The sequence below is a fragment of the Denticeps clupeoides genome, chromosome 15, assembly GCF_900700375.1.
Source record: "Denticeps clupeoides chromosome 15, fDenClu1.1, whole genome shotgun sequence".
Classification (NCBI taxonomy): domain Eukaryota; kingdom Metazoa; phylum Chordata; class Actinopteri; order Clupeiformes; family Denticipitidae; genus Denticeps; species Denticeps clupeoides.
The window spans coordinates 12,770,418-12,784,603 of NC_041721.1; the positions used below are offsets into that span (position 1 = coordinate 12,770,418).

The window sequence follows — 14,186 nt, forward strand, 5'->3', positions numbered from 1 at the left end:
ACCTAATTATATGTGTCTGTATGTATGTATCCGTGTGTATGTAATTATTGATAATAAGGGGGTACAAACAACACCTTTCAAACAGTGTTTAACAATTCAGCGCAATGTAATTTCACTGCCTTAAAATAGCAACTTGCAGACACAGCACCCCTCCACCTCAAATATATAAAAAAAAAAAAGAAGTGTGTGTAAAACCACTTGTTATTTTGAAGACATGGCAAGAAAATGAGCATTGCACCACCATCAATTTTTCTAAACCCACTGTTAGACAGCACAAGGTGAGGTGGAATAACATAGATCACCAAAATAGAGCTTCATCCATCAAGCATAGAAGCATCTTTAGCAAAGTTGTCGCCACCTAGCAGATAAAGCGGATCGCTGATGTTCTCACACTGCCAAAGTTCGCACAGTTCACCAAAGCTGAGTGGATGCCACTTGCTCAAGAAGTGTCCTTAAGCCCAATAACTTGAGCAGTTGGTGCCTTGGTGGCCAATTTATTTATGTTGTTGCTTCCTACACATTTGACGTGTGTTTTGCTTATGTTGCATGATTACTATTCGGTTTATTTCCTTTTAGTAGAACTTTTCAAAATTGACCAGTGTTACCTGTGCTGGGAAACAGTGCAGCTCGCTGTGGCATTTAAAAAAAAACAAACTGCCTGAATCAGCATATTCAGTCTTCAGTAGGGGAATTTCTCTCTTGATTTGTGCAAATTTGGCAGTGTTTTTTTTCCTGTTCTCGACGGTGCTTAGTGGACCAGTTAGCACTATTGATTTGCGTCACTTTGTTCTCACTTGACTCATGACCTGAGAAAGTGCAGTGGCCCTTGGAGGATCACAATTTGTACAACAGATTGATGGGAAACCATAGATAGAAAAGATACAGACCTACCCCCTCTACTATATAATCACCAATACACACAAATATTACTTGTGTGTCTATTGTTTGGTGCATTAAAAAGATGTGAAGCTCCAGTCCAGACATTGTTCATGTTGTAAATGATTCCGGTAGCTGGAAACTTTAAAAGCTTCAGTCATTATTAGAAAACCCTTTTCAATCATCTTAGTCATCTGAAAAATATGAACATAATTATGCTGATTAAAGAACCAATAAAACAAATTAAACTCACACTTGTACAGTATAAAGTGCATCAGAAGATTTTATTCTTTTTGTATTTTTTTAATGGAAACAATAACCCTAAATGTTTATATATGTCATCTGCCAGCATGTGGGGGTTTGTCGAGGGAGTATAGGTTTATTTAGCTGTTTAGTAGTGGGTTTAAGTAGCTGTGATCGCTCCCCCTGTCCTGAGTCACTGCGTTTTCACCACCTCCATGGCCACAGACAGATCCCCATTTGTCACGCCGACTGCAGGGATAGAGGGAAATGTTGCCCTCCCTTCTCCGCTTTATTGAAGCATACAGCACATTCCTGTTCCAGGCAAAAAATATCGCATGAGTCACATATGCTGTTTCTGTCCCACATACTAAATGGCTTTGAAATGATTTCCTTTACAGTTCACCAACTGAACTCTTGGGGCAGTTCTCAATTTCTCAACCAAAATCTTTTTAAATTGACACCTGACCTAATAGCAATCTTTGTTTTTCCTCAGCAAAAGATAAAGGAGAAAAGAAGCTGTTTGGATTCTCCTTTGTCCCCCTTATGCAGGAGGATGGAAGGACTTTACCTGATGGGACTCATGAACTCATTGTCCATAAGGTAGCTGTACACGTGCTGACAGTAATGCACGCCACACCCTTTTTTAACCCAAATTCTCCTACGTCTATTAATAATAAAGATGTTTTAGCACAGTGGACTACCAATATGGGGGCAGTGGTGGCCTAGCGGTTAAGGAAGCGGCCCAGTAATCAGAAGGTTGCCGCTTCGAATCCCGAGCCGCCAAGGTACCACTGAGGTGCCATTGAGCAAATCCACCGTCCCCACACACTGCTCCCTGGGCGCCTGTCATGGCTGCCCACTGCTCACAAATTTCACTGCGTGCACCGTGTGCTGTGCTGCTGTGTATCACATGTGACAATCACTTCACTTTGATACAGTGGGACCACCAATAAAACTAGAAGGGCATCAAGTGATATCTATGCAACGTGACATTTGATTGGTCAAGTTTATTTTTGAAACAATCATGTTCACAGTTTCTGACAGCTTAAGTAAGATTATTATTTTGAGTTAATTATATCTTGATAACCTGCAGCATGTCATCTGTGACCAATAATTCAAGCAGACAGCAACCAGTATTATGTATAAGTCCTCTTTCGTTGTACATTTACATTTAATCTGAACTGTATTTTTTAGTATATCTGTATGAGTTCTTATACAGTTTCAGGAACGGAAAGTTCATAAAGCTTGTCTGATTGCCTTTATTCTTAAACTGGACTCCAGCCACCTGCACTTAACACCACATCCTGCTTTTGGTTCTACATGTTCAAGAAACTCCGCCTGCGTTGGCTTTTGTTTCCTAGAAGAGGCACAACGTTATATCTGTATTTCAATCGAAAAATGTGCATGCCCTATTTTTTTTTACCAAAGTAGGACAGTTTATTCAGCACAAAGTGATTCTGTGTTCCTAAAGTGCTTATGATAATCCTCAAGAGTCTGGCATCTGGATGTGCTGTTTTTCCCACCTTAATGATGCCTGCGTGTGCACATGTTTGCAGGGCATATGGTGCCACATGCAAAACTGACAATCAATCCTTTCAGGCACTCGCTAAAATAGATTCACATGTGCATTAGTGCTGAGTAACTTATATAAATATCAATACTGTCATGTACTGTAAATAATCTTGTCAGTTTTGATATTCTCTTGTTTCTGCACTTTAATTCTTGACATAAAGGACATTTTAGGCCCTGTTTACAGCTAATATATGCAGCACTGTTCTTCCAAGCAGCAAGCATTTCTTTAAATGTACCACATATACTCTCAAATACTGAATTAATTTTTTAAAAATGGACTTTGACTGTTTAAAAGAGTTGGGTTTGAGAGCCCAACCTTCACTTCTTCTAACACATCTCTGGATGTTAACATCAGAGTTAATAGCAGTCCAGGGACCACCCTTGGATTGAAGAAAACATGCTTTTGAATTTTAGCAGTAACACAGTGTTTAGCCACTAAGGCTCACATATCTGATTGCGGAACAAGACGTGTTTTCAGCACATTGACGTTCACTCTGCATGCTTGAAAGCGTGATGGGAGGGTTTCCCAGAACTGCTAGTAAGGATGCAGTGAATCTGTGCTGCTGTGATCAGGGCAAGGCGTGGTTCTTTTGATGAGACATAAACGGCATGCTGTTTAGGTGAGCTGAGCGTGTTAAATTCATGGCCTTGGTTGGTTCTGCTGGGATGGGCTCTGGTTTCCCTCGTGACATGGCTAAGCAGAAACTGAAAACGGGTGGATGGATTTACTCGACAGAACCTGCGAAATCGCTAATTGCTGCATTCGGTTCCAGATAATTGCCAACATCTCGTCATAACAGCTGTGGAACGTTTCCCGCAGAACATCACTAATCAGTACTCTTGCACATCTGCTTGGAGAACGTGCAGCGCTGCCTCATTACAGCGGCTTCAGATCTGTGAGCTATCTCGCCCGAGCAACCGACCTCGGGTCTGCCAAGCGCATGCATGGCTTTTTGGACGTCGTAGCCACCCCAGAAGACCTTGCGAAGCTTCTTGGAGACCTGTGGAGCTTCTTGAAATGTATCTGGAGTTTGTATCTGGAGAAAAAGAGTTGCTCCTGACTTCTTTTTTTTTTTTTTTGTTCTTTGTATTGCAGTGCGAGGAGAACACTAACCTGCAGGACTCAGCCCGCTACCTCAAGCTGCCCTGTTCCAAGGGAAACCTGCCTGGCAACAACCAGGCAGTGAAAGGCAACAAGGAGTCCTTCTGGATCACCTCGTTCCTGTGCTCCACCAAGCTGACGCAGAACGGTAGCGTGCCAGCGCACCTCAGATAATTAAAAAAATAAGAAGCTCGCAGATGTTTGCTCCTCAGTCGATACGCGGGAGGCAGGATATGTAAAGGCTGAGAGTTTTGTCCGCAAACTCTTAAGAGGTCCACGTACTTTTAACTGACAATCGCAGATACACTGTGCCAGAGTTTAGAATCACTAGTCCTTGCAAGCAGAGCAAAACAGTTTCTCAATCAAGTCTTCAACACTGATATTAATAGTAATGACAGCATTGTATCTTTCAGTGCACTTATTTATATTGTATATTATATTCTTTCAAACTTATTTATATTGTATGCAGTTATGCGACAATTTAACTTATAACAGGCAAAAAGATTGTATAAAATTGTATAAAATACACCATTATGACTTTTAAACATTCAGAATCAGGAAACTATTAATCCAGAAGGAAATTGATTAATTTTCTTTGGGATTAATAAAGTTTTCTGATTCTGATGGTTTACAGGTCATAAACAATGCTAAATAGCTGAGCATGATTTTATACGAACCCACAACAAGTAATGTCAAAGCGTATACCATCTTTAATGTGAAATACGACCCGTTTAATCAATTGAAAAACAAACAAAAAAGCATGCAATAAGCTAGCTGCATAAGTGGCACGCCCTTGAAGCACAAAGTGTAATTAGGGTTCTAGCTTACTGGGAACGTAAAAAAAAAAGCGTGAGAAGGGGGACATTGACCTCTGTTCCCAGGACACTGACATTAAAAGTTTGATAGTGGAGGACCCACTGACATTGTGTGAGTTAGATGGAGATGTGTGACTGAGAGGCTGGATGGATGAGTTGGACTCTCGCTGCAGGTGACATGCTGGACCTACTGAAGTGGAGGGCTCACCCCGAGCGCATCGGCGACTGCCTATCCAAACTGAAAGAGATTGATGGCTCTGAGATAGTCAAGGTAAAAAAAAAAAGCATTTTGTGATTGGTCAATGGGCTTTTTTTTTTTTTAAGCTCTCCTTCTTCATGATTCTTGACGTCTGATCTGGTCTCCCACAGTTTTTGCAGGACACGCTAGACACGCTGTTCGGAATTCTAGATGAAGGTGCTCAGCGGTACGGCCTGAAAGTGTTTGATTCCCTGGTGAGTAGAATGCTAGGCGATTTCTTTCCTGAATATAGATCGGTTGTAAAGCAGCCATGTAGAACCAGGGCAGCCAGGCTGTGGCCTGCATGGTTGGCTCTGCAGACCTCATTAAATCAGAGACCTGGCTGGCATGAGTGTGAACACTGTGGGCAGTTCGGGTCGAGGAGGATATGAGCTGTGTATGGATCTGGTCGAGAGTGGTCCGGCTCAATACAGCGATGCTTTACAGGGCCAGCCATGTCTGCTGTGCAGACCAGAACAATCAATAAGAAAGGATTTTTGAAATCAGCTTTTTTTTGGCTTCAGAAGAGTAGAACATTTATACAATATACTTCTGATTGTAATGAGTCACAATCTGTTGTTGATTTGTAGGTGCACATCATAAACCTGCTTCAGGACAGTAAGTTCCAGCACTTCAAACCAGTCATGGACACCTACATTGAGAGTCACTTCGCAGGAGCGCTGTCATACAGGTCTGTTGAAAAGATTTTTATGTATTGCAATTGACCCTTCAGTTTTATATTTTATTTTATAGAAATAAACACTATTAATGAAATTAACATAGTTGTATTCTTGAGACTGGCCTGGGTGGAGACCAATTTTTTTGTGGTCTTGATCTTGTCACGACACTATTTGGTCTTGGCCTTGTCTTGGTCTCAGAAATAGTGGTCTCCATTGTATGGGGAAGAAAAGAGAAAACAGAATCCTCACAGAACAGTATCATTATTTATTACAGGCCTCAAATCAAATTCTACCAGTCTGATGCATCTATTTAAAAATGTTTACATTGTATACATTTGTATACATTTATATTTGTATACATTGTATATGCCCAATCACACACATCATACGGATCGCATCATAAAAAAAAAAAGTGAAGTGATTGTCACATGTGATACACAGCAGCACAGCACGCGGTGCACACAGTGAAATTTGTCCTCTGCATTTAACCCATCACCATCAGTGAACAGTGGGCAGCCATGACATGCGCCCAGGGAGCAGTGTGTGGGGACGGTGCTTTGCTCAGTGGCACTTCAGTGTTACCTTGGCGGATCGGGATTCGAACCAGCAACCTTCTGATTATGGACCGGTTTCCTTAACCACTAGGCCTCCACTGCATCATAGTTAAAGCTTACAGCACCAGGTATTCCCGTGCAGTTTCCCAACCAAGTACTAACCAGGCTTAAGCCTTCTTAGCTTCTGAGATCAGACGAGATCGGGCATTCTTCGGCTGGTATGGAAGTTGGCAAGATATGTCCGCAAAGTCGTCAGTGATTAACTTAACTGGGAGTATATTTGCAAAATGACATGGGCCGTTGCTGTTTTTCCTTTTTTTGTGCGCACGTTTTTTTTATTGCCCGTTTGCGAGGTGCGCTTGCGAGGAGAGGGAGTGGCGTACGGGAAGGCTAGAACCGCGCCTGGCTATATGCCAATTTTGTGGTACCACCGTGATGCAGGCAGCTGGGACAACATCTACATTCACCAGGCATCTGGAGAGAAAGCACCATGAAATGTGATATAACTAACTACAAGATCAGTGACTAGCTCTGCATTAATTTTCATTAAATTATGAGGAGAAACTCTATGTATGCATGCATGGTACAGTTGTTTGTAGATATTTAGATATATTTAAGTAGATATATTTAGGTTTTGTGAACAGCTAGCTCACTACTAAAGAGACTCTTAAGTACCATGAAATGGAAAATAAATATACTGTGCACAGTTATTATTTTTTGCGCATAAGTTACTGTACCACAGTCTGTGGGCTCAAGTTTAGGACAGTGTCACGATGGGCTGGACATGGCGAGGAAGGAGGACGCATGCGCACAACGTCACATGACAGGGGTTAAATACTTAATGCACACGACAAGGGAACATCACCAGACAAATGACCCGAACAGCGAACAGACAGGATAGTTTTATACAATAATATAATTATACGCAGGTGAACACGATCAGGGAACATTACACAAGACTAACATGAAACTCCGGTCCGAACTCCGCAGCTGGACCGGATCATGACCGACAGTTATTTTTGGGGACAGTAGGCCTAGTGTGTACAGAAACGGACTCATAATCTAAAGGTTGCCGAGGTGCCACTGAGGTGCCACTGCTTCCCGGTGCCTGTCATGGCCTCCAACTGCTCACCAAGGGTGACGGTTAAAAGCAGCGAACACATTTAGTTGTGTGTGACCGTGTGCTGTGCTGCAGTGTTTCACAATGACAATCACACTTTTAAAACTTCTAAAACTTCTATAAAATAGCCCCCAATGAATCTCAGGTCACTGCTTGTTTTGTAGAAATTCAGACAAATGATTTTTCCTGAGAGGCCATCGATACACCTATTAATACACACAGCAAAAGATTTTAATTTGTCATATGAATCATTGCATATTAATTAGATCCCTTTGAGAACTGTCTCCTGTGAAGTTTCTGTTTACTGCTGTATGCCTAATTTGATTCTTAGTTCTTCTTTTTTTGCTTGTAGGCCATTTTCTCCGCACATCCATGTATAACCATGCTTTTCCCCAGACCTTGTAATTGTTCCTGGGTGAAGTCAATAACACGACCAAAGTCTGTGTAGTCCTTACATTTACATTTAAGGCATTTGGCAGACACCCTTATCCAGAGCGACTTACAACGTGCTTCCATGTTACAATCAATGAAGTGATAGTAATTCAATGACATTCCAAAATGAGTTCTCTACATTACTGTTATTACTTCTCACTATTATTTTCCATCAGGCCTCCTAACTAGAACAAATCTTGGAGATTGCATATGGACATATGGAGACATATGGACAACATAATTGCAAAGATAACATGAATATGATTTAATGAGTAATAACACTTTACAGCAATGCCTTTTATCTTTACAGTTGATTTGAGTAATGTGATGTTGATTCTTGCCATTGTCTGTTTTCGATCTTGGTCTTTGTCTCGCCTTACTGATTCTGGGTCTTGAGTCCCGACAAGGTTTGGGTCTCGGTTAATCATAATTAACTACCCATATGTATTGTATTTATGGCAATGGATTACATTTTTTAGCCATCACTACTTTTTGCCCAACCTGGCTGTTGATATCACACATTTTCTCTCTCTATCTATAATCCATATTGAGGAATTCGATTCAGCTGGAGTGTCATTAAAAGGAATTGTGTCAGGAGCGCAGCATGGCAGCAAAGCAAAGTGTAAATTTATCACGTTTGCGGCGCCCCCTGCCTGTTGCTTCAATTGCAGCACATTCCAAGCTGATCTCCACAGGGTGACACTGCAGTCTGGCACTTTTGTCGAGACTCTATCTCCCTTTTGTGATTTTTCCCGGGGAGCTCTCATGTAGGCAGTGTATCTGAAATGGGATCTTGCAGTAACACCGTTAATCAACAAGGTTCATAAATATATCCAAGTCTTTTTCTGAGTGTGGAGAAACAAATTCCACGTATTAATAATTAGACCATTTTTTTTTGTTCTTTTAAACATTAAGAAAGCTGGTGAAAGATGAGAAACAGCCTTCTTTGTAGTCATGCTTGTTCGTCCGTAATAATTTGCCCTCCAGACGGTTCATTGGAAACAGTTTTCTTTAGTCTCTGCCGCTTCCATTCTGCTTAATTATCTTTGAGGGAAAAAAAATGCTTCGATGAAGCTGCTTGGAATGCTAATGTATTCGCCTCCTGCATTTTGCATCAAGCAAACCGAGAGCGATCGCTCACCACGATCCCGGGGCTGTTCATCTACACTGCGCGGCCCGTTCCTCTCCCCAGAAATGGGGAGGGGAGAGGCAGCTGCCTTTCTCTTGTGGTTGCTTGAAGGGGTGGCAGACTTTCAGATTCCCTAATTTGCAATTTGACTTTCGTAACATTTTTTAATAATGACTAATATATTATTTTCTACTGAAGAAAACCTGATTTAAAAAAAAGTTCATGAAGTTGGTTTGATATTTTGGTCTCACCTGTTGTGCTTAGAGAAAGTCAATGAATCCTTTCCACAGCTCCACAGCTTTTGCTATTTAATACTTGTTATTCATATATGATGCATTATTGTCTGATGTATGGTTATAAGGTGACCACATCTCTTCGACATCATTTAAAAGAAAACAGCAGCCTTTATTCCTCTGATCTTTCTTTTGTTCTTCTTCAGGGACCTTATCAAGGTGCTTAAGTGGTATGTGGACCGAATTATTGAGGCAGAGCATCAGGAGCACATTCGGCAAGTCCTTAAGGTGCATATGCAGACCCAGAACGACTGGCTTGTGTTTGATTGTTCAACTCATTTGTAGTGTAAAAAATGTAGTGCGTTGTGAATGTGTGCCCTGGGCTAATGGGATTTCCATATCCCATGATTTTTAATGGCTCATGCATATCTAATAGGCAAGTATAAATGTTCTGTAGCCTCATTGAGTCCTTTGCCCCATGTAAATGAACCTTCTTTACAGCATCTGATAGTACAGAATCTTCCCAGAACATTCACTCACCGCTTGAGTGTCGTGACAGAAATGCCTCATGCTCTCTCTGTTTGCATGTTTATCCTGCCCCACAGGCCACTGAGTACATCTTCAAGTACATCATTCAGTCTCGCCGGCTCTTCTCCCTAGCGACGGGCGGACAGAATGAGGAGGAATTCCGCTGCTGCATCCATGAGCTTTTCATGTCCATCCGGTTCTTCCTGTCTCAGGAGAGCTCTGGCCCGGGGCCTATGAACCAGACACAGGTCGGTGGCAGGAACAGTGAACAGTAAAAACATTCAGACACAAGCAGGTAGCAGTAAATATGATGGAACGATGTTTGAGAATGATGTTGGCCAATCACAATGCAACTTTATAAGTGACACATTTTAAACAAAAGCAGCCATCATTAATATGCCAATCATTTAGGGCAAATTAAAGCCTAGACCAAAGGTCACCAAAGTTCAAAAGGAAGTTCCACAGAAGCTTCAGCACCATCACTCCACAATAACAGGCCTATGTCTATGAACCTATACACGGCAGGCAGTTTGAGGAGTGGTAGTATGTAATTAAATTAGACGCGGTTAATTATACAGATTTAGCAAGATTGCCCAAGCCCAGCCCTTTTTTTTTGTCTTGGTATTGGGGATGATATTCAGTGTGAGTGTTAGAGGTGTAGAAATCGAGCCAGACTCTGTGAGGGTTTGGAGGGGTCGTGTCTGCATTAAATGAAAAATCCACTCATTTGTTATATTTTGTGTTAAAGAAGAAATGCACTTTAATTGAATTTCTTGGCAGGACCCCTGAGAGGTGGGATCATTTATATTTCATGGGTGGTTAAGGTTTTCACCACAACAGCCTCATTCTCCTCATTTTTTAAAAAGTGAGTGACATAATGCATCTGAGGACACACACATGAATACACACTCCATTTAGAGAGAATGGAGTCTGTATTCATATAGTTCTTCATAAAGTTAATTTTGTTGTTCATGTTCATAACGTTACTAATTGACAACATATTGTTAACATTATAAATGTTATGTTATTATTTTTATTATTAGTAGTATTATTTTACACAGTTCATGATTGAATTGAATGATCCTCACAATGACCCATATCTTCTAACACGTGGCGTTTTTAGCTCCAATTTCCACTCATCAAAATCTCCTACCTTTTTTTTGAACGTGAATTTAATCTCCTCTGATGCCATTCTTTCGAAGGAGGGACACACAACAATAAATAAATAACTGTGACTTTAACACTTCACTTATGGTCACAATTCTCAAGAAATTACTAAAAGATACCAATGACTGATTAAAGGTGGTATGGCTGGTTACAGATCATTTTGATTGGTAAAAAAATTAATTAAATTAAATAAAATGTCATCCACATAAGCAGTAATTACTATAAAAAGTATTATATTATTTAGGTAATATTAGTGTCACAGTTTTGAATTAATATTGGCTATGGTATTATTTTTTATTTGCAGTTATTTTGTATTATCCTTCTTTAATGAGGATCTTTTGAGGCACAATTTGACATACAGTACAGGCTAAAAGTTTGGACTCACCTTCGCATTCAATGTGTTTTCTTTATTTTCATGACCATTTACATTGGTAGATTCTCACTGAAGGCATCAAAACTATGAATGAACACATGTGGAGTTATGTACTTAACAAAAAAAGGTGAAATAAGAGAAAACATTTTTTATATTCTAGTTTCTTTGCTCTGATTACTGCTTTGTACACTCTTGGCATTCTCTCGATGAGCTTCAAGAGGTCGTCACCTGAAATGCTTTTCCAACAGTCTTGAAGGAGTTCCCAGAGGTGTTTAGCACTTGTTGGCCCCTTTGCCTTCACTCTGGGGTCCAGCTCACCCCAAACCATCTGCATTGGGTTTAGGTCCGGTGACTGTGGAGGCCAGGTACCACAGCAGATGCTTTTTTTTTTGGGGGGGGGGGGGGGGGGGGGGGGGGGGGGGTGATAAAGCTTTTTAACTCTTATATTGAAGTAATAAATCCAGATAATTCCACAGAAATCATGCTGTGCCATTGGGGTGTGTGAATGTGTTAAGTCTGCAATAAAAGGGTCAAAGTTTTTGTTTTTAATCGATTTCAGCTCTGCGAGAATTTTGAAAGGTCAAAGTGGCATTTTTTGATTTTTTCCTGTTCCTGAACACAGTTCTGCTGTTGTCTGAATACCTGCGTTTCCAGAGCTGTCTCCATATGGCAGCGTATACTGTGTGTGGGCACAGGTACACATGTGGGTGGATGCAAATATTTGTGCGTTTATGGATGGGATGTCTAAATGCCATATGTTCTGTGTGTGCATTATTGTTGGGTTTGCATAGTCAGAAAACAACATGGCAGACAGAAATTGCTGTGTTTTGATCACGGGTTTAATATAAAATCTTCTTTGCGAGATATAGAGAATAAGAATGAATTAAAATAATTTTGGTGAGTTATGCGGTTTTTCCTCCCGTCCAGGTGGTGTTCCTGCAGACCTTCCCTGCGGTGTACAGCGAGCTGCTGAAGCTCTTCTCCGTGAGGGAGGTGGCCACGTTCGTCCGCGAGACGCTTGGGAGTCTACCCGCCACCCTTCACTCTGACTGCCCCCTGGAGGCCGTCAAGCTGCAGTGCATCGCTAAGACGGTGGAGAGCCAACTGTACATCAACCCTGGTAATCAAAGCAAACCCTCCGGACCCCGGTCATTCATTCAGACACCTCAGTGGCAGTGTTTCATGATGGATAATTAATGATTTGGTTAATAAAGAACATAACTCGTGTAAATTTACATTTAAATAAAAAGAAATGCTTATAGTTATATTGTGTGCAGAAGTTTATCCACTCTTTGTGTTTGAATATTTTAGCTGTGTGACTGAATGTCATTAATGTGACTGAATCATTAATGTGTGAGTGTTTGTGTGTTTTCAGAGTCCCGCTGTATTCTGCTGCCTGTGGTACTGAGGCTGCTGCAGGTCCACATGCAGGAGCAAAGAGATTTGGTCATGTGCGCCCATATCCTCACCAGCATGCTGTCTCTTCTAAAGAAGGATGACTCGGCAAGTCACTCACTTTTAATTTGGATGTCATCGTCTGCTGGAAGAGGAACTTTAATAACAGAGTTTAAAATAGAGATGCCCACTTCCTCATTCTGGATGAGGTAGACCTGACCCATTAATACACTGCATGTGCAAAGTAGCGCAAACTGTGTTGCCAGATAGCAGATTGCCTAACCTACCTCATACATATCTCACTGTCTGTGGTGGCATAGCGGTTAAGGAAGCGGCCCCGTAATCAGAAGGTTCGAATACCACTGAGGTGTCACTGAGCAAAGTGTCCCCACACACTGTTCCCCGGGTGCCTTTCATGGCTGCCCACTGCTCATCAAGGGTGATGGGTTTAAAGCAGAGGACACATTTCGTTGTGTCACAATGCTGCAGTGCATCACAATCACTAAAATGCCCTTAAATGCCAACTCTACAATAACCCGATCTGGCAACACTTTTTTTTTTCCTTCCTTCTGCTCAGTTTATTCATAAATTCGAAGTGTAGAACTGAGCATTCTGACATTTCTGAACACATTTTTATTAAATAATGCTTCCAAATCCCCATACATATTCACACACAAACACCACATAACACACACACTTTTACGTGTTTTGTGTCACTTCTCTGCTGGAGTGATCACCGTGGTCCGGCACTGTTGTATAGTCTTCTTTTGAAAAGGTTTCGTGCAGGGTGTGGGCTGCAGTGAAGCACAGAGCCCGAAGAGTAAAAAAAAAAGAATTAGAGACAAGTGAGATTCTTTTGACAGCTCCATCTCCACGGCAGGCTGAGGGAAGGTGACAGCAGGACAAGCCACAGAGCTGTCTGACTGCTTTTCTCATTATCGCGCTGTCAGGGCCAGCGTGTGCTGGGACACAAAGCGCCACCCACCGGCCCCTGCGTCCGTCCGCAGGTGGCCTGCAATGTCCTTTCAGGCATTTCAAATTTAGTTTTGATTGTTTACCTAACTTTCCCTTTCTCTCTGTTCGCGTGTACAGGAACAGCCGCTGTTGGAGGAGGTGGATCTGATAGTGGACAGCCTGTTGGGGGTGTTGTTGAGGACCATATTGGAGATCACCAACCGACCCCAGCCTGCTGGCAACACCCTGCGACTGCAGTACCAGGATGTCACCGTGAGTCACGACGGCTGCGCAGTGTTGCATTTCAACTCGGAAATGAGTGTCTGTTGAGTTACTTTACCCTTCTGCCTTTACTGCTACCTTCTCGCCTCTTGAGCATTTGCAATCGGGAGGGCAGGATGTCGGATTTGTGTTAATTGATTTTGAAGCCCCGCCGGAGAGTGTGAATTCTCACCTTGTTCTCGACCTGCTCTCATGATGTCTGCTTGGTGGGCCTGCAGGGGGAGTTTGTGGCGTGCCTCTTGGCCCTGCTCCGGCAGATGAGTGATAAACACTATCAGAAACTTCTGCAGTGCTTCACCAGCAAGGACGACCTGAGGGTAAGAGAAAAGCCTGAGTTCGATCAGGGATTATTTTACTTGGAAAAATGCAGGAATGATTTCCCCGCCATTTTCATAGTCAGATTATGGACGCAGCTTTACCTAATCTTAACCGGCATCACCGCTTGGGTATTACATATAGAACCAGGAACCCAAGGAATCAGCATATAGAAGCT

The 14,186-nt window shown here is 41.9% G+C and overlaps 1 protein-coding gene across 4 annotated transcripts in view; it reads left to right on the forward strand.

Annotated features, from left to right (window-relative positions):
- The window catches only part of dock4b (dedicator of cytokinesis 4b), an 88,452-nt gene that overhangs the window by 45,211 nt on the left and 29,055 nt on the right, over window positions 1-14,186 (forward strand). For all 4 annotated transcript variants that reach the window (XR_003742515.1, XM_028954171.1, XM_028954173.1 and 1 more), the window contains exons 16-26: window positions 1,613-1,719; window positions 3,788-3,941; window positions 4,782-4,879; window positions 4,978-5,061; window positions 5,437-5,537; window positions 9,201-9,282; window positions 9,600-9,770; window positions 11,990-12,182; window positions 12,438-12,565; window positions 13,550-13,684; window positions 13,912-14,010. Coding sequence is in view for 3 of the 4 variants with exons in the window: in XM_028954171.1 (XP_028810004.1) it covers window positions 1,613-1,719; window positions 3,788-3,941; window positions 4,782-4,879; window positions 4,978-5,061; window positions 5,437-5,537; window positions 9,201-9,282; window positions 9,600-9,770; window positions 11,990-12,182; window positions 12,438-12,565; window positions 13,550-13,684; window positions 13,912-14,010 (1,352 nt within the window). In the remaining variant the exon portion in view is untranslated. The remainder of the gene's footprint in view (window positions 1-1,612; window positions 1,720-3,787; window positions 3,942-4,781; window positions 4,880-4,977; window positions 5,062-5,436; window positions 5,538-9,200; window positions 9,283-9,599; window positions 9,771-11,989; window positions 12,183-12,437; window positions 12,566-13,549; window positions 13,685-13,911; window positions 14,011-14,186) is intronic.